The sequence below is a fragment of the Lissotriton helveticus genome, chromosome 5_1 (genome assembly GCF_964261635.1).
Source record: "Lissotriton helveticus chromosome 5_1, aLisHel1.1, whole genome shotgun sequence".
Taxonomy (NCBI): domain Eukaryota; kingdom Metazoa; phylum Chordata; class Amphibia; order Caudata; family Salamandridae; genus Lissotriton; species Lissotriton helveticus.
The window spans coordinates 1662517316-1662537380 of NC_136065.1; the positions used below are offsets into that span (position 1 = coordinate 1662517316).

General features: G+C 48.6%; 1 protein-coding gene across 2 annotated transcripts in view; it reads right to left on the minus strand.

The window, feature by feature from the left end:
* Positions 1-20065, minus strand: part of RBM23 (RNA binding motif protein 23) — a 501634-nt gene that overhangs the window by 232260 nt on the left and 249309 nt on the right. For both annotated transcript variants that reach the window (XM_078644883.1, XM_078644882.1), the window contains exons 7-9: positions 10970-11087; positions 10734-10886; positions 9645-9782 (exon numbers count right to left, since the gene is read on the minus strand). In XM_078644883.1, coding sequence (XP_078501009.1) covers positions 9645-9782; positions 10734-10886; positions 10970-11087 — 409 coding nt within the window. The remainder of the gene's footprint in view (positions 1-9644; positions 9783-10733; positions 10887-10969; positions 11088-20065) is intronic.

The window sequence follows — 20065 nt, forward strand, 5'->3', positions numbered from 1 at the left end:
GCTTCCTCTTGCAGTAATTGCAGCTCTCTTCCTGAGTGTTGTCTTTTCTTTGGTTTTCTGTTTGGTGGTCTCTTTTCCAACTCTATGCAGTATCCGAACTGCATAATGTTGATTATCCACGTGTCTGTTATTTTTCGCCACTCCTGGAGAAAAAATCTCAATCTTCCTCCTACCGGCGTCACATGTTCCTTTGTGTCTTGTCCGTGTAGCCCTCTCCTCTTTGTTTTCCCGTGCTCCTCCCCCGGAGGGTTTGAGTGGGAGAGCACCTTCTTCCGTGTGAAGTCACTTAGAGGGGGGTTGTTCACCGCCTCTCCTTCTCTGGCCCCGTCCATTTCCTCTTGACCGAAAGGACTGGCCCCAGCTCTGGTAGTTCCAGCTTTGCCTCTGCTGGCCCTGGTGGCCTTGGTTGTCACTCTGTTGCCCCTGGTTGAAACTCTGGTGAGAATCTCCTCGCTGACTTCCACCTCTGCCGTTCGGCCTCCGTGTAGGAGTGCCCCTTCTCATCCCCCTGAATTGCAGGGCCCCCATGGACCTTGCCGTCTCGTCGTCCTTCTTCAGTTGGGTGAGCTTATCATCAACTGGGGCTCCGAACAGTGTTTCACCGTTGAAGGGTGTGTTCAGGATGTTGTTCTGAACCTCAGCCTTGAAGCCTGAGATCCTGAGCCAGGCTTGCCTTCTCTCTGTGATGCCTATAGCCATCAGTCTGCTGGATGTTTCTGCCCCATCCAAGGCTGTCTTCAGGCACGAGTTGGCGATGTTTTTCCCCTCTTCCACAAGGTGTGATGCCCTCTCACGGTATTGTTCCAGGAGGTGCTTGAGCAATTGGCCCATCTCATCTCAGTGCTGGTATTGATGTCTATTCAGGAGGGCGTTGGAGTTCGCCATCCGCCAGTGCGTTGCGGCGTTCCTCTCAATTTTCCTGCCCGTTAGATCCATCCTCCTGCTTTCCTTGTCAGGTGGAGGTCCAGATGTTGTTGGGACGTTTGCCCTTTTCCTGGCCGTTGCAGCGATTAATGAATCTGCTGTGACGGATCCCTTGATGTAAGCTGGGTCTTGGGGGGAGAATTTGTACTTCTTCTCTGTCCTCGACGTTACTGATCTGCAGGTAGCCGGGTCCTTGAAGGCTTCCTTCCCCTGGTCTGTGATACTCTTGAGCATGGGCAAGAACTGGCTTCTTGTCTGTATGGGGAGCAATGTCTCGAGCAGGAAGTCTGCTTTTGGCTTCTCCTCTTCCAGCTTAACTCCATAAGCTGCTGCCGCCTTCCTGACCACCTCATTGTATGCCCCAATGTTATCCGGTGGCGAAGGCCTCGAGGGGTATGTTTCCACAGCCTCCTCCGGGTTTTCGGCCTCGATGTCCTGCCATTCCTGGTCTTGGGCCGTCGAGGAACCTGAGCCGTAGCTTGACTGCTGCTCCCCGTAATCCCCTTCTGTGTAGTAGAGGTCTTCCTCCTCTTCTTGCTCCGAGGGTTCCGGAGTTTTCGGCGTCTCTTCGACGTCGAACTCCTCGAGCTCCTGTACCTCAGCGACGGTCGGTGCCGGCTTCGAGGGGATCTTGTAACTTCTCATTTTTTCATCGAAGTCTTTCTTTCTCTGAAGGATGTTCTCCATTTCGGCCTCGAGCCTTCTTCTCTTTCTCTGCATCTCTGCGGCCTGCTCGTCGTCGAGCGTTTCCGCCGCTCTTTTCGGCGGCGTCGTCGACGTCGAAACTTTCTTCGGCTCCTTTTCTTTCGAAGTCGAAGGCCCTTTTTCGGGGGCTTGCTTCGATGACCTTTGCTTTTCGCTGGTCTTCGGCCTCAGGGAGTCCTTCTCGGAGGATCCGCTGGGCTCTTTTTCGGAGGATGCAGCTTCGGTCGTCGATTTTTTCGGCGCCGGTGCTCCTTTCGAGGCTCTGGGCTCAGACTTTCGGGAGTCTGCCTCTGGCTTTCGAGACCCTGTGGGTGTTTTCGGGGTCGTAGACTCTCCTACCTTGTCAGGCGTTTTCTTATCGGTCTCTGCGACCGTGAAGTCATCTGGGCCTTCGGCGATGTTGTCCTAGTCGTCGGTGGAGAGGCCCAGTTCATAAAGCGTCGGGGCTTGGCCCTTGCCCTGCATCGTGTGGTGAGCTGTCCTCTGTCTCTCTCAAACTCTGAGTGTCTTCGGCTTGAAGACGGAGCAGGCGTTGCAGTCTCTGCTCTCGTGGTCGATTGGCAGGCAGAGGTTGCAGACCGGTTGCTCGTCCTTCTGTGTGAACTTGTGGTGGCAGTTCTTGCCGAATTTAAAGGGTGTCTTGTACATCCCTGCGCTCAGGGGGCCCCCTGTGTGCGCATTCCTCCAAGGACGTCGAAGATTTCGAAGTTCTCTCATTTCTTCGTCGTCTCTTCTCTAATGGTCCTCTTCTCCCGATCTTCTCAGGTCTTCACCGTTGAAGAGTTGCTGTATTTCCTCCTTTTCTCCTCCAAAACTTCTGGAGCTTCATGCGACGATCCAGGCCCAACGGCGGAAAAAAGAATCTGAAGATGGCGCCCAAGGGTGGTAGCTTCCGCCGGAAGCACGCCGACGTCACCGAAGGGACACCAAATGGTGGGACGTCGACGCCCACCTGGGCTACGACCCAAAAAAAAAAAAAAGAGAAAAAAAGACTACGATTCCGGACCCAACCACCAGATTGCGGAATATGCACAGCATAGTGAATCCAGAAAGATTCACGCTGCAAAACTAAGCTTTGCCTTGAAAAAGTCCACGGGGCACGATCCTCCATCTTTCCCTATACTCAACTCCGCAATGGCTCTTGGGTGTAGCCATTTACGAGGAAAGTGCCACTGTTAAATTTGGGCACTAACAATAGTAGCACCATAAGTCCAGAAATTTCCACCCACACAGTTACCTAAATGCAATTAGTTACTTTGTAGATTACTTTTCTAACCACAGGACTGGATCCTAGATTCAGTCCTGGGATATTTCCTACAAACAGTTAAGTAAAAGCGTTTTGGTTATAGTAGTGATTTTTAAGGAATATTATTGTATTTTAAAAGTTGACAAACTTTTTCAGTTCAAATTACCAATGTTATCCTATGGAAGGAAATTTAAATTGCAGGTAAAGCATGTACGCGTTACTTTTGTAATCCAGTGCTGGGGTCCTAGGTTCAGCACTGAACCATCTATCTAAACAGGCAAGTAATTACGTCACTTAGAAACTTTTTTCAGCAAAAAAGCAGGCAATGATATCCTATGGAAGGAAATTCAAGTTACTGGTAAGTACAGTTAAAATTGCAGCACTGGGTTCTCTCCTGATAACAAGTGAGTAAATCGGAATTCGTTGTTCAGCTGATTTTAGATGAATATTTTAAAGTTTCAAAACTCCACACTTATAAGAATTTTCAAGTGAAACCAGTCAATGTCAATTCTAGAAAAACACGTCAACAAGACCTTGACAGACCCACCAGCTACTTGACCCGTCTTAAACGGGCTTTCGATCCATGCACGGAACCGAGACCGCACTAATCAATGTGTTAGAAGAGGCACGGAAGATCACGGACCAGGGTGGCACAGCAGCCATCATCCTATTAGACCTAAGTGCCGCCTTCGACACTGTAAACCACAGCATATTGCTGCAACGACTTTCCAATATAGGAGTCGCATCGCCGGCGATCTCTTGGTTCACATCCTTCCTAAAGGAACGATTCTTCCAAGTCTTCGATGGAGACGCTGCTTCCACCAAAAAACCTCTAAATTGTGGTGTGCCACAGGGCTCCTCCCTGAGCCCCACACTCTTTAATGTGAACATGAGCCTCCTAGCTGAGGTAGTCCGCCCCTTCGGGTTAAAAATAATCACCTATGCGGACGATACCCAGCTAGTGGTGGCTCTGAGTCAGTCCACACCACCCCTTGCCATCTTACGGACTGCCTCGAGGCAGTGGCCTCCTGGATGACATCTTCCTGTCTCAAATTAAATGGAGATAAAACCGAGCTAATGCTACTTGGTCATCACCCCAACCCCAACATCAAACATCTCCGGCCTCCTTGCCTCGGACCCCCTCCATCACCCAAGGCCTCAATTAAAAGCCTGGGCATCTGGCTAGACAAATCCCTAAATTTCAATCAACAAGCAGCAAAACTATCAGCCACTTGCTTTGGCCTACTCACTCATACGGAAAATTACCCCCTATCCAAGGTTTAATTCTGTCACGCCTGGACTTTGGCAACGCCCTTTACTTAGGAGCCCCACAGTCCACTTTGTGTAAAACTGTGCAGCCCGTATCCTTCTCCAAATCCCACGTCACAGATCAGTCAAAAAAGAACTCAGGAAGCTACATTGGCTCCCCGTCAGGTACAGAGTCGCATTCAAGGCCCTCTGCATCGCACATCGAGCATTCTGGAAATCAGGAGCCCCTATCAATCACTCACTGGTCACCCCATACCTGCCTAATAGACAGCTCAGATCCACCCTCTCACACTTACTCGCAGCACCTTGAATCAAGAGGGCCAGATGTGGTGGACGCTCCTTTTCCCTCAATGCGACCAAACTCTGGAACTCCCTACCCCTACAACTACACAACTACGTAGGGAATCCAACCTGTTGTCCTTCAGGAAAGGTCTCAAAACCCAGCTATTTAAGGACTAGAACCGGCTCCCCTGCACTCTCTCACGTGTTTGTTTTGCAGCGCTAGGACGCCTCAGGGTAGCTATCGCGCTCTACAAATACTCTTTTTCATTTCATTTCAATGTTATCCTAATGGAAGGAAAGTGAGTCATCGGCTTGTAGGTAAGTACTCGACTAGCAGAGTTCTGGGCATAGACTCAGGGGTCTCCCAGGGTCAGGTAGGCACAGTTGGTACACCCTCAGCGGCACAGGGGCAGCCAGGTGCAGAGGTAGTTAGGCCCAATGTTATCCAATGAGAGGCAGGGGGGCTTCGGTTGGTGGCTGCTGGCGAGCAGACCACGCGGCTGTGGGAGCCGGGCTCCTGGTCACTTGCTCAGGGCAAATGGGGAAGTAGATTAGGACAAAGGTTGCACTGCCAGGGGCACTCGGGCGGCTGGGGTGCAGGGTGCTTTTGAGCCGCTGGGCGCTCAATGTTATTCAATGGAGATCTTTAAAAAGGAACAAAGGCTGCAGGCTCGGGGACGGCGATTCTTCAGGAGCGACCAACACTTCGAGGGGTAAGTTGGGATCTTGGAGAATAGGTAGACACCCAGGAGCTGGGCACCTGGGGCAGCGGGTGCAGGGGGGATTTGACGTCGGAAAATCTTACCCCCTGCTAGTCGCGGTTGGAGGGGTCCCTGGTTCTGAGGCTGCAGGCGTAGTCTGGGTCGTCGAGGAGGGTCCTTGGGCACTGGATTCCAGGTCAGAATTGCCGGGGGATGTCCTCAGGGACTTTGTCCACTCTGGCACAGGCCGGGCTCAGTGTGTGCAGAGTGTGCTGGATTCGGGGTTCCTGGCTGGCACCAGGGGTATTGTGGAAGTCCCAGTCTTGGTAGAGTCTCAAGGTGGTTAGGTCCTCCAGGGTTTTTGAGGTTGCTGTCCATTGAAGGCGCCGGAGTTCCACAGGAGCAGGTTCAAGGATCAACAGGCCGGTAGAGTTGGGGCCAAGTCAGTTGGTGTCATCCTCTTGTTAGCAGCTGCGCAGCAGGTCTTCTGGTTTCTTGATCTTCTTGCTTGTTTTCGAATCAGGATCTGAGGAAGGAAGGTTCAGGGTGCCCCTAAATACTACACTTAGGGGCGATACAGGGAAGGGCAGGGACCAATAAGTCCCTGTCCTGGGATGAATACACCCCCTATCTTGCTCCTCTCCTGTGGGAGGGGGGCAGGAGCCTATCTCTGATTGGGCAGGGCTCCCCATCCTCATGATGACAGGAGCCGTGCTTACCCTTGCCTCTCCCACCTGAGGGGTGGAGTTGGCACAAGCTAGCACCCCCCCCCCTTCCTCACGTAGGGTTTCCCGCCAGTCTTCCAGCCAGAGTGGGAGTCAGAACCATGGGGGCCAGTTGCGGAGTACAGCAAGTGGCACAGAGAAGCGCACAAAGGCGGCATGCCTTTGAAGCTTCCCGCTGCCAATCCTGGGGTAGGAGACCTAGTACCTCGCCCAGGATGTGCATTGTTGCAGGGCCAGGAGAGCGGGGGGCTCTCCACCCAGGGGTCCAGCAACATGTCTGCTGTGTGGCAGCCTCTCAGACAAGACGGGGATTGCAGGTTAGGGTTCAGGGGGCATCTCTAAGATGCCCTCTTTAGTGCATTTTACTTTAAATCCCTCACTGGCATCAGTGTGGGTTTAATGTGCTGAGAAGTTCGATATCAAACTTGTCAGTCTTCAGTGTAGCCATTATGGTGTAGTGGAGTTCGTAATGACAACCTCTCAGCACTATATACTCTTAATGGCATCACTGCACTTACAGTGCCCAGGAATGGCCCTGGGTACTGTAGGGGCACAGGGCTCATTCACCTGTGCCCACACCACTGGCATAGGGTACCCAGCTAGAGGGGTGGCTGATATTTGCCAGGGCAGTGGGTTTGTGGGCATGGCACACAGTGCCATGTTGGTGTGCCATGACGACTGTTTAGTTCTGCACCAGAACACTCAGCGCGTGTGTGCGTGTGTGTGTACAGGGCCCCTAAGGGTGACACAATAAGTGCTGCAGCCCTTAGGGGGTCTTCTCTGGTCACAATGCCCTGGGTACCTAGGGTACCATTTACCAGGGGCTGACATGGGCCAGAGATGCCAATTGGGGTTAGGCTTTACTACAGTTTTTAGGGAAGGAACACAGGCCCTGGGTACCTGATTGGCAGGGACCCAGGCCACACCAAGGAACAGTGTATCAGGCAAAAAGTGGGGGGGTTACTGCAACAGAGACCCACTTCCTTACACGGGGTACAGGGCTCATGTACCTGTACCCTCAACACTGGTATAGGGCACCGAGCTTGAGGGGTGACTGATCTATGCTAGGGCAGTGGGTTGTAGGTATGGCACACAGGGGTGTGTGCCATGTCGACTCTTCACTTTGTTCTGCACCAAGAAACGCAGCCTGCAAAGGCAGTGTGTGAGTGTAAAGGTACAGGACCTCTAAGGGTGGCACAATAAGTGCTGCAGCCTTAGAGGCCTTCCCTCATCACAGTGCCTGATGTTTGTGAATGTACTAGTTTACGTGCATTTGATACAACCAAGAAATCTAGAGGAGCTGTGCTTTAATGTAAGCTGGATCGTTGGGAGCTGGTTTATATTTTTCACGAGCCTGGGGTTGAGAACTCTAGCCCTGACAGGATCTTTAAAAAAGTCAGGTGCATGTTTGATGATACTTTTTAACATGGGTAGAATGCTTGTTGATTTGTGACTGTGTAAAAGTCTCTAACAAAAAATCTTCCTCCTCGGGGTCCGAGTGTAGTTCTACCCCGTGATATTGTGCAGCTCAATTTATGAGCTGTGCAAACCCTATGTTGTCGTCTGGGGATGATGGTCTAGATGGGTAGGAGTATGGATCAGGGAGATCTGGGACATCTGGTGAATTATCAAAATCCTCTCAAGGATCAGGTGGTGGGAGAGTAGTGTCATCATTATTGTCTTATGGGTTTTCCTCCCCACCCCCAAGGTGATCATCGTTATTTTGTGGTGTAGGTGAGTAGGGTCTGGCTGGAGAAGCTCCCATGTCTCCCTTCTTTAAGGGTACCTTGGGTTCCTCTGGGGAGTCCAATTGTCTCTTTTTAGATCGAATTATCTTGATATGACCAGTTTTAGGGTCAATATGAAGGGTTTTTTGTTTAGGATCCACTTGATCTGGTTGAAATAGGTCTTTTAATCCAGTATCCTTGCTTGGCACCAATGTTTTTGGTTGTTTTGTTTTCGATTCCGAAGCTTTAGGAGTGGTCTTAGTGTCCTTTTGCGTTGGAGGAGCTGTGGAGTCCGAGGACTTTTTCGGGTCCGAGGATTTATGGTCTTTTTTCGGCTCTGAGGATTTATTGTCTTTTTTCGGTTCTGAAGATTTGCTCTTTTTCGGCTCCAAAAATTTGTGGGCTGATTTCGGCTCTGAGGGTTTATCCTGAAAGTGTTTCGGTGCCAAATGTTTGGGTTTCAGTACCGGGCATGGTTCGATACCGATGCGCGGCTGGCTCGGTCCTGAGTCACCTGAAGGCTTGTCTTTGGACTTCAGAGCCAAGCCGAGGGTGGGGCGTCTGAGGTTTTGTCACAGTGTCAACCTGAGCCAGAAGGCTGAGGTGTTACGGGAGTCTTTTGTTTTTGAGATGGGGTAGGAGTGTTGATGTCGGTACTCACAGTTCGTTGACCTGGAGTAACTGTTTGATCTGCGGCCTGTGATTCGTTGGCCTCGGAGACGCTGATATCTTCATTGTCCGGTTCTTGTTCCTCTGGAGCATCGGGGCCTGCATCGAAGATGTTGTCCAGCACAGAGGTAGTGGATCGAGACATTACGTGAAGTCTAGCCCGGCAATCACGTATGGTTTTCTTCGATCGGAATGAAGCGCAGGCCGGGCAATCTTTGTCCTTGTGTTCTGGTAAGAAGCAAAGGTTTCAAATCTCGTGGAGATCAGTGTGTGGGAATTTGGCACCAAACAGAGGGATTTTTTTGAATGGAGTTCTTTCCAATAGCTGTAGGACCTGATGGCACGGATAGTCCCAACGGCCCGCGTTGACGACCAGAATCGAAGGTGTTGAGATTTTGTTTGATCCGCGTCGAGGAGCGCGATCGAAAATCAATACCATTGAGCGGTGAAAGATTGCACGTCAAAGGGGAATCTAACACGACATCGACCCGGAGTGCAGCCGTTCACATCGAACCCAATGGCGGAAAAAACAATCTGAAGATGGAGCCGATGCCCATGCGCACTATCACCATAAGGAGCCACCTATCTTGTGACTACAAAGACTTCTTCCACAAATACAAAGTGCAAACATCCGAGCCCAACACCAGATGGCAATCTATGGTAAAATGTACAATCTACAGCTCATATGCCTCGAACATACAGTAATCTAACAATATGCTACTGTCTTACTGCCAAAAAACTTCTACAAAACCTAACAATGATACATGCGATATTTGTATAGAGCAAACCTAGCAAAAAGGTAGCTGCTCTCTGTAGACGATGAAAAGCAAAGATAAACTCAATTAGTGATTGGAACGGTAGCTGGGATCTTAAACTGGAGATGGACAGTTAGTAGTCTATAAAATGCTGCGTTATCAGCTTTTTCCTAATCTAGAGCAGAGTTAAGGCAATCCGGGTGGATACTGGGTTTACAAACCATATTGTACGCTTTCAATAGTGTTTACCAAACCAGCGGAAATTAAGTGCCTGGGAACAGCACTGTAATTTGAAACCGAGCACCTTGATAGCAGTATCAAAAAGCTCGTATATAAAGGGTAATGTGAATAGGCACCGCTTTGTGCTTTCTTATTAGTTCAAGGAAGATCAAAATTGAGTTTTCAGTCAGTAGTATTAAAAGGTTTAGTAAGTTGCTATTAAAAAACGTATCTCCCAACATCAAATTTTCTTACGATATCATTTCAATGCAAATATGTTTCAGGATCACATAGGGGATTATTTCTTTCAGATATCAGACATCTGTGCTAAAATGAGGTGTGTGATGTATACTAGGCATCTCCAGATTGGGTGGTTCTGCAATTACACAGTGCCCTGAAATAATGATCAGACAGGTACTCACCTTTCCGAAAGGCTCAAAAATGCCACGCAGCATGCCCTCAGTTATGTTACAGTGCAGTTCCCCCACATACAGCTTCTGGGGACCAGCACTAAAGCGCTGCATGTTGTTAGCCAAGGCAGCCAGGCGATTCTTCTCAGCCTGAAACACAAGCAGTGGCAGTTAGTATATCTACAAAACTCCCTCGCGCATACGCCTTCCTCACCCACTGAACACACAGGAACTAGACCAGTCTACACGTTGGAACACCTAACTATCACATTATGGGACTTCATAAACTATCACATTAGGGGACTACATACAATTTCTACCGCCAACCTAAAGCAATCCCCCTAACAATAACTGCTAGGACCAACAGAACCTTACAGTGGAACTAAAGGAACCAGTAACCCTCTGTAACATTCAAGTTCCTTACCAACAACCCAACCCCTAGGCCATTTGAGTAATTCTTTGCACCAACCCTCAGAAATATTACACAATTATGAAGGGCACAAGAAATGCAAACCACAATTTAAGAATTGTATTATATTCCTTACTTGCTTTTACTGCAGAGATCCAATTTTGATCCTACTTTCGTGTTGACGACAACTGAATATGGCTAAGGGCCTTGGTCTGCAGGAAACGGCCTGGAGGTGTTTACCTGGAAAATATGGGTAGGCAGAATAGGCCTGGAGGGCATTTTATCTGCATGGAAAGGTAGCCGGCAAGGCACAGGTGATACTTACCTGGAAGAAATGGGAATATGAGATGTGCAAGAATGGGAAGACTGAATAGGCCTGGTTGTTATTCTCTGCAGGGAATGGATTAGGTGAGACTATCGGGCTTCCTCTGCATGGGCAGGTAGGTTGTGACTGTACCTACCAGCAGAGGACAAAGGCAGGATCAGTTCAGATCTGCAGGGATGGCCTGGAAAAAGACAATCTGCATGAAATAGGCACAAGTGATGAGCCTAACCACCCTTAAAAACAGTGAATGAGAAAAATGGATTGGGTTGGTAATGCACAGCTTTGGTTCTCCTTAAATATGTGTTCCTTGGTGCCTCTTGTTTAGGCAAGTGCCTTCTGCCTCGTACTCGGACACACGCAAACTCACCTGTGAGGCTTGGACGATGATAGGCACTCCCAGCAGGCGCTGGTTGGTCAGCCCTATGGCCAAAGGTACGGACTGGATTTCGCAAAACTCAACGTATGCAATTCCCTTAGAGCGGCGGGAGTTTCTGTCAGCGATGATGCGCACATCCCGCACCTGTTAAGAGAAAAAGTTTCAAGTGAGCTTAGTTCATAAAAAAAATGGCAACCTGAGTACAAAAGAGCTACCACTGCACGCACCTTGCCTACTGCAGAGAAAAAGTCCTCCAGGTCACGTGGTCGGATCCGGGCTGCCAGCTGCATACAGAAGACAGTGCGGGCATCTCGCTCCTCAGGGGACAAGTTATTAAGGGGCTCCCTGTAGCAGAAAAACCAAATGGTTTGCACAGTTTCAAATATTTCTTAACACCACAGAAACACCAGTAGTAAGCTATTAATGAAAGGAGGGCCAATACAAGTAAATGTAAGACCTTAGAAGCAAACTCAGCAATCAGGATCTAAAAAGAATGGCATTATGCATATTTATACAACAATGAAACCTAAGCAAATGAGAATGTCTCCATCTTCAGGGCAACAGGTGTTTGTCGTGTGAATCACAGTTACAGTCCAAGCTTGTGTGAGAAAGTGCCATCTTTCTTGCATGGTATGCCCCCACTTTTTGCTGATGTGCTTCGACTGAGTGTTCCCTGTGCTCCTGCCAATCAGGCGCCCAGGGCCTGTGTTCCTTCCCTAAAACTGTATTGAAGCTAAAACCCAATTGGCATCTCTGGCCACATGTCAACCCCTGGTAAATGGTACCCAGGGCATTGTGACCAGAGAAGGCCCCTAGGGGCTGCAGCACTTACTGTGCCACCCTTAGGGGCCCTGCCCACTGACACCCACCCACTGCCTTTGCAGACTAAGTGTCCTGGTGCAGAACTAAACAAAGAGTCGACATGGTACACATCCCTGTGTGCCATGCCCACAAACCCACTGCCCTGGCATACATCAGTCACCCCTCTAGCTGGGTGCCCTATGCCAGTGGTGTGGGCACAGCTGCATGAGCCCTGTTCCCCTACAGTACCCAGAGCCATTCCTGGGCACTGTAAGTGCAGTGATGCCATTAAGAGTATATGGTGCTGGGAGGTTGTCATTACGAACTCCATAGCACCATAACGGCTACACTGAAAACTGACTAGTTTGATATCAAAGCTTCTCAACACATTAAACCCACACTGATGCCAGTGTGGGATTTAATGTAAAATGCACTACAGAGGGCATTTTAGAGATGCCCCCTGAAACCTAACCTATAATATGTGGGTCGTCTTTTCTGCAGGAGTCAATATGATCCAGCTCCTCTTCCTCTGGAGGGCTGGCCTCTGCCTCTCTCTTCCTCGGAAGGAGTGCTTTTGCTGTTGCCAGTTTTGATATCTTGTCTGTTGGCTTGACTGTTGCCCGTGCCCTTGTTGTAATGAGGCATCTGTTGTCCTTGCGCGAAGGCTCCTCTTCCTGTGGGCTTCCATCCGCTAAAACCTCCTTTTTGTTGCAGGGCTCCCATAGCTCTTGCGGTTCCATGGCCTCTCAATTTGTCAGAGAGATTGGTCTACTTCTTTTCCGAACAGGGCATCCCCAGTGAATGGTCTGTTAATGATGGAAGTCTGCACCTCCTGCATAAAACCAGATATTCTTAGCCAAGCAGGACTCCTTAGTGGGGTACCTGTGAAAATGTGTCTGCTGGCCGTGTCTGCTGTGTTGAGTGCTGACTTTAGGCATGTATTCGCAATATTTTTGCCTTACTGAACAATACATTTTGCTCTTTTCCTGTCCTCCTCTGCGAGCTTGTTGACGAGATCCTCAATGTCATCCCATTGCTGGTGACCATATCTGTTTAACAGGGCATTTGAGTTTGCGATGCGCCATTGCCTTTGCCTTGGTCCAGGATGCTTGGTAGCATGGGAAGATAGTGTGCCCTTGTGGGAAAGAGCTAATGTCTTAGAGGAAGCATGTTTCCTCCTTCTCTTCTTCGAGGATGACACCAAAAGAGTCACCTGCTTTTTTCATGAGGCTGTTCTAAAATAATATGTCATCTGGAGGAGAAGCCTTGGAGATATAGCAGCATATCTCCTCTTCCGGTGTCAAGATCGTTCCATTGACCATTGAAAGTCTCAGAGTTATCTTCGTTCTCTGAGAAGTCGATGTACTCCTCAACGTCCTCTGTGCGTGGTTTGGGAGTTTGAAGATTTCTTCTTCCTCTTTGGCGTCCTCTGTGCCTTCGGCGTCGACATTTTTGGTGTTGGCAGTGGGAACCGCGCGAATACGGAATCCCTTAAGCGCTTCGTCAAACTCCTTGTTTTGGAGGAGTGATGCCATTTCTGCCTCAAGGCATTTTTTCTTCCTTTCGAGATAGAGCGCTTTCTCGGCGTCGGTGACCGGAGATTTCCTTTTCTTTGGACTGGTGGACTCCGAGCTAGAGGGTGGGGAAGCTCCCTTCACGTCTGCTTCGATGCCTTATGCGATCTTCCCTCGTCGGGAGTCTTTTGGCAAGATTCCGTGGGGATCTTTGGATCGCGGCTGACCTTCAATTGCCTTTTCATTTGGCATTGGGGCTGCCTTAGGCTGTGCCTTTTTGTTGTGGACCTTCGGTTCCGACTGTTGCGAGTGTCTTACCTTGTCCGTCTTTTTCTTTGGGACATTGTCGCGTAGTGGCCCTCCCTTTGCTTTCTGCATGCCCTGAGAGTCTTTGACAAGAAGACCGTGCAGGCCTTGCAAACCTTGTTCTTGTCCTTGTGATCCTTGGATAGACCGGGGATGCACATGTCATGTGAATCGCGTTGGGTAAATTAGTGGTGGCATTTGGGGCAGAATTTGAAGGGGGTGTTTTCCATGGCCCCTACCTCACCATTTGTCGAAGTATGCGTAGGCTAGGTGTTCAGTATCGAAGACGTCTCCAGAGGCCAGTTGTGTTCACTGGTCATGTAGTCTATGTCCGATGTTACTTTTTCTTTAAATCTCTAGTTGTTTTCCAGGGATTTTCAGCTATTCGTCAGAGCGTCCCCTTTTGCTCCCAGACCCAACGGCGGAAAAAAGAAATCTGAAGATGCCTACTACGCACAACGACCTCCGGGGCGCCGTCTGACATCATGCAGGGGACAGACCTAGCACCAAATGGTGGTCGAAGACGCCCAAAACAGAAAACAAAAAAAAAGACTATTCTGGACTCAACCACTAGGTGTCGCAATGATGCACAGCATGTGAATCCAGAACACTATTCACACTGCAAAACAACTCTTATAAAACATACATTTGCCTTTGTTAATCAACCATGTGAAATCAAAGTAGTCTAAAATCATAATACAGATTTTATTTCTTAACTATCCCTATTTCAAAAGGATGACAAAAACAAAAGAGGCACTTAATCCTAAACTAAGCAAAGTTACTACCACTTTACGGCAACCAAGTATCATCTGGAGCCTGTAATAGAATACACTAGTAAGTAACAATAACTTATTTTTACAGCTGGCTTGAAAGATCTGCAGTGTGTTACTCCAAAGTCTGGGCAGGACTTAGTCGCGTGCCAGCCCCCTTTTGCAGGATAAAGGTAGGAGCAGGCCCCCTTCCAAATTAGATCAATCTTTGAATCCTGAACCGACCTTCTACACGAAGAACTCAAGACTCTTCTCAAGATTTCTCCCTTGTGACTAAGGAGTAGTCACCCTGCAGCAGCAGGCACCAACCAAGCATCGCGGTCTGCTGTAAGTCTCTCCTCCGGATCAAGACTGCCCAGCACGACGAGAACCGGCTTCCCTGGCACCTCTGACCTCAACCTGCATCATCAGCCCAGCTGTGATCCGTGGGTGTGACGAGACCTCGAGGGACCGGCCATCTTTGAAGACTGCACGACGCTTGTCCAGCACGACCACCGAGTGAACCTCGACTGAGTGCTTTGGGGTAAGAGAAGCCCCGACCCTGAGCAGCTCCAGCACCGAAGTTCAGCCCCCCCTGCATCCACGAGATCTGCGTGGGGCCCTTCTGCTCTTTGCTGCTCACCCCGTTGTCCCGGTCACTTGCCCGTTGGCTAGTGGCCCTCTGACGACGAACTTCGACGACAAACACCGCTGGTCTGGTTGCCCCAGACTGGCCCTTGCTCCCCTCCAACAGAGGAGCACCCCGGACCCTCCTGGTCCACTCCAGACTCCATTTTAGGTCCACCGCGTGGGCTTGAATTTGCCAAGACTGGTTGCCCCAATCCTGGGTCCAGCGACGTCGACAGCAGATACCTTCGTGGGACAGCTCGCACCTCCATCCTGGTCGCCGACAACGCCTCCTGGTCCGAGAGACTGCAGAGCCCAGCAGCGCCCACTCACCTGGTCGAGGTGACTTCGTCCGGTGCCATCCTGGTGCCCACCTAAATCACTGGCTAGTGATTCAGAACTTGGTCCCCTCTGCTTACAGGTCTTCTTCTTCCCTGATCCAGGATTGGATCTCCACGAACTTCCAGCAACTTCTTTTCTTCAGGCTCCTGGTTCGAAAACGAGGGTTTCCGACGCAACTTGAACCCTATGCAGCCGCAGCCCCTGGGCTAGGTAAACTGAGTACTCCGGTGCTCCAGCATAGTCCAACACCCTAAGTGTTCGGATCCACTCTTGTTTTCGACCCACCTAGTCGGGTTCGCCCGAGAACAGTAACTTTGTCTTTACTAGCCTCCATAGACTTTTTCCCGCCTTACGCGTGAGAGTTCCCACTCTGCACACGACGTCCACAGGCCTCCTGCTCCTAATCGAAGTGTTTAGTATTGTAGGCCTAGCGATTCTAAAGTCTATGAGAATAGTTACTTACCTGCTAGTAATTCGCATTCCACTTCTTGTGTATATGGTTTTTCGTGCCCCTCGGGCATTTGTGTAAATTGTGCGACTTTCAGTATTTCTTTAAGAGTTTTGTTGTGTGCTTAGCTCCCTGTCTCATAAAGAGCCAGGGTAGTCCTGTTATAAATAAATATACTTTATTTTTGATAACAACTTGTGTGGTGTCCTTTCACTTGGTGTTCAAGGGGTAATGTGATGGTAAAACAGCTGGCTTAACACGCCCTCTAGAGTCTTAGCCTTAGACTGCTCGTATCCATGCTACTAGGATAGCTGGTCTATAAGGTTGACTTACAACCAATCATCAATAAGGGTTGTTTGGACTGATACATAGTGATCACTAGAATAGTGAGCACTGCATATCAGGCCAACTTCTCACACTACCTTCCATGTAAGGAATTGTATTTCACACCTATGCATAGGTTCAAAGGGTGGTCCCATTAGTCTGGTGAGTACTATGTTGAGATTCCAGAGTGGGGAAGGTGGCAGTCTTGGTGGAATGAATCTTTTGAGGCCTTCCATGAAGGCTTTAATTGCTGGCACTCTAAACAGGGATAGATGTTGCCTGTTTTGCAGGTATGCTGCTATAGCTGCAAGATGTACTCTAATGGAGGTGTAAGCAAGGTTACATTGCTGTAAGTGTAGTAAGTAGAAAATAATATTTTTTGTGGATGCGTCCAGAGGGTTGATGTTGTTACTGTTACAGTATACAGCAAACCTTTTCCACTTTGCTGCATAGCATGCTCTGGTGGTGGGACGTCTTGCTTGCTTAATGATTTCCATGCAGTTTGGAGGTAAATATAAGTATCCAAATTCTAGGACCTCAGGAGCCAGATCGCAAGGTTCATTTGTTTGGGATCTGGGTGCATTATTTCTCCATGGTTCTGTGTAAGGTGCATGGGTAGGATTCTTAGTTTTTGATGTGGCACCTGTGAGAGTTGCAGGAGCGTGGTATACCACAGCTGTCGTGCCCACGTGGCTGCTACTAGTATCATGGTCATTGAATGTTGTTGCAGTTTTCGAACCACTAATGGAATTAGTGGGAGAGGGGGAAAAGCGTATGCAAATTTGTTGGACCAATTTATCCATAATGCATTGCCCTGCGACAGGTGGTGTGGGTACCTGGATGCGAAGCTTTGGCATTTTGCGTTCTGATGAGTAGCAAAGAGATCTATCTCTGGTTGTCCCCATCTTTGGAAGAATGGCTGCAGTATTTGGTCGTGCAGATCCCATTTGTGTATTTGTTCTGACTCCCTGCTTAATATATCTGCTATCTGATTTTGAACTCCTGAAAGGTGTTCGGCTAACAGATAGATGTTTTGAGGAATGGCCCATCTCCAAATTTCCTGCGCTAGTCTGGATAGTTGGAGAGAGTGTCCCCCCCCGTTTTTGAATATAATACATTGCTGTCATGTTGTCTGTTCTGATCAGGACTGCTTTGCTGATAATCTGCATTTGAAAAGCTTTTAATGCTAGAAACACTGCTAGTAGTTCTAGATGGTTGATGTGCAGTCTTTTTTGCTGTACACTTCATCTTCCCTGTACTGTATATTTGTCTATATGCGCTCCCCATCCGGTGAGTGATGCATCCGCTGTTAGCACCACTTGTGGAATTGGTTCTAGGAACGACCGCCCCTTGGAAATGTTTGTTGTGTTCCACCACTTCAGAGAGCGATGTGTGCGGTCGTCTACCAACACCAGATCTGTAATCTGACCGTGAGCCTGATTCCACTGTGTTGCTAGACATTCTTGAAGCGGACGCATTTGTAGTCTGGCATATGGTATTAGCAGTATGCAGGATGACATCATTCCTAATAGCTGCATGAACACTCGAGCTGTTAGTGAGTGTTGTGGTTGAAATCTTTGAATCAATGTGAGCATTGTTTGAATCCTGACTGGATTGGGGTATACTTTGGCTTTTTTTGTGTCTATAGTAGCCCCTAGATACTGTTGAACTTTGTTTGGTTGCAGGTGGTATTTTGTGTAGTTCACCGTAAACCCTAGCTGGTGCAGCAACTGAATTGTCTTCTGTGTGTTTTGAAGACATTCTTGTTGTGACTTGGCCTTTATTAGCCAGTCGTCCAAGTAAGGGAAGACATGTATTTGTTGTCTTCTTAGGTGTGCTGCCACCACTGCTAGGCATTTTGTGAACACCCTTGGTGCTGTTGTAACCCCAAAAGGAAGGACTTTGAACTGGTAATGTTGTCCTTCTACCACAAACCCGAGGTATTTTCTGTGGGCTTTGTGAATTGGGTGAAAGTAAGCGTCTTTTAGATCCAGTGTAGAAAGAAAGTCGCCTTTCTTCACTAAAGGAAGTACTTGTTGGAGCGTGACCATGTGGAAATGTTCAGAATTTATGTATGCATTGAGAGGTCTGAGGTCTAGTATTGGCCTTAGGGACCCGTCTTTTTGGGGAATTAGAAAGTATAGAGAGTATACTCCTGTTCCCTGTTGATGTTGTGGAACCTTCTCTATGGCATGCTTTTGTAGTAGTGATAGTACTTCCTGTTTTAACAATGTTAGATGATCTTGACTCATTGGACGCTGTTTGGGGGGGATGTTTGGTGGGGTAGCTGTGAGTTCTAGGCAATAACCATGCCGGATAATTTGTCTCACCCACCTGTCTGATGTGATGTTTTCCCAGACAGGTAGAAACTGTGATAGACGTCCCCTGACCGGTGTTATATGGTCTGGGGGGAGCTTTATGAAGTCACTGTTTTGGGGTTGGAGAGTTGCGGTTGTTGTTATTTCGGCGACCTCTACCCTTGTTGTTGTTACCTCTGTAACTGCCTCTAGAATTACCTCTGGGTGATGTTGGTGTAAAAGAGGTTGATTGCTGGCTTGTGCCTGTATTTTTGGATCCCCCTCTATAGGTGGACCTACGAAAGGAACCCCTTTGAGTTGGCTGTTGCAATGCTCCCATTGATTTAGCCGTTTCGGTGTCTTTTTTCATATTTTCTTGGCCTCATCTGTCCCTGAGCCGAAAAGTGTTTTCCCATCAAAAGGCTGGTTTAACAAGGAGGTTTGTACCTTTTGTTTGAATCCTGAGACTCTGAGCCATGCATGTCTTCTTAACATGATACTGGTGTTTATAGATCTTGCTGCAGTGTCTGCTGCGTCTAAGGCGCACTTAATGGAAGTGTTAGTTATTATCTTCCCTTCTTGTATGAGCTGATCTGCCCTTTTTTGATGTTCTTTAGGGAGATGTGTAATGAGTTTTTCTAACTCATCATAATGAGCTCTATCATAACGTGCAAGTAGCGCCTGCGTATTAGCTATGCGCCAGCTGTTTGCCGCTTGAGATGCTACTCTTTTGCCAGAGGCGTCTATTAACTTGGACTCCCTGTCAGGGGGAGGAGCTTCTCCCGTAGTTAATGAATTTGCTCTCTTACGAGCGTTTGTGACTACTAGCGAGTCCAGAGGTATTTGTCCCTTAATAAATATTGGGTCCTTTGGGGCGGCCTTATATGTTTTGTCAATTCTTGGATTTAATACCCTAGCCCTCACTGGGTGTTTAAATATGTCTGATGTGTGATTAAGGAGACCCTTAAGCATTGGTAGGGTTCCTGAGGTTCTTTGTGCAGCAGGTAGTGTTTCTAAAAGGAAATCCTCTATCTGAGGTTCTGCATGTAAGTCTACCTTGTGGTATTTTGCTGCCCTATTAATTAACTGTGCAAAACCTGTATTATCATCAGGTGGTGAAGGTTTTGAAGGATACAGGTCAGGGTCATTATCATTATCTGATCCTGCATTATAATCTTCCCATGGGTCTGTATCTTCTGGGATAGTGTTGTTATCATCCCTAGGAAGTTCTCCCTCCACTGTGTCACTTTCTACATATGTTTGAGGTGTAGATGGGCATGGTGTAGTAGGAATAGCTGGCAGAGTGTGAGGAAGAGGAGAAGAGGGTGTCTCTCTAGGTTGTGGAGAAAGGGGAGGAGTTGTATTTGTCCCCATTGTTCTCTTCTTAGGAGGAGGAGCTTTGTCGTCCAACTGTTCATTCTTCCTCTTTTTAGGTAGTTTTGTCACCACCTTGCCAGTTTGCGGATCAATAAACAAAGTCTTTTGTTTTGGATCTGTCTGATGCTCCTGTGTCGGTACCGAAGTTTTTGGTTCCGAAAGGTGCTTTTGACTTTCAGTGTTATATGTTTTCGGCACCGAGAGTTTGTTCGAGTCTGATTTTTTCAGTGTCGAGGAAGTCTTCGACGTCGAAGCTTGTTTCGGTTTCGACATGGAATGTTTCGACTGCGAGCTTTCCTTGTTATGGAGCTTCGGTGTCGATGCCGACCGTTTCTCGGATCCGACATGATGGGAGGCCGAGTGTTTCGGTTTCGGTGCCGAGCTTAAAGGCGGGGCGTCGGAAACTTTTTTCGGTTGTCTGACCGGGCTCGACGGCGGGGTCGACACCAAACGGGGTCGGTTTTTTGGTAAAGGGACGTCGTCACTCACGGTTTGATGTACGTCGATTTCTTCGACGTCGGACTCGTCCGCTTCCGAC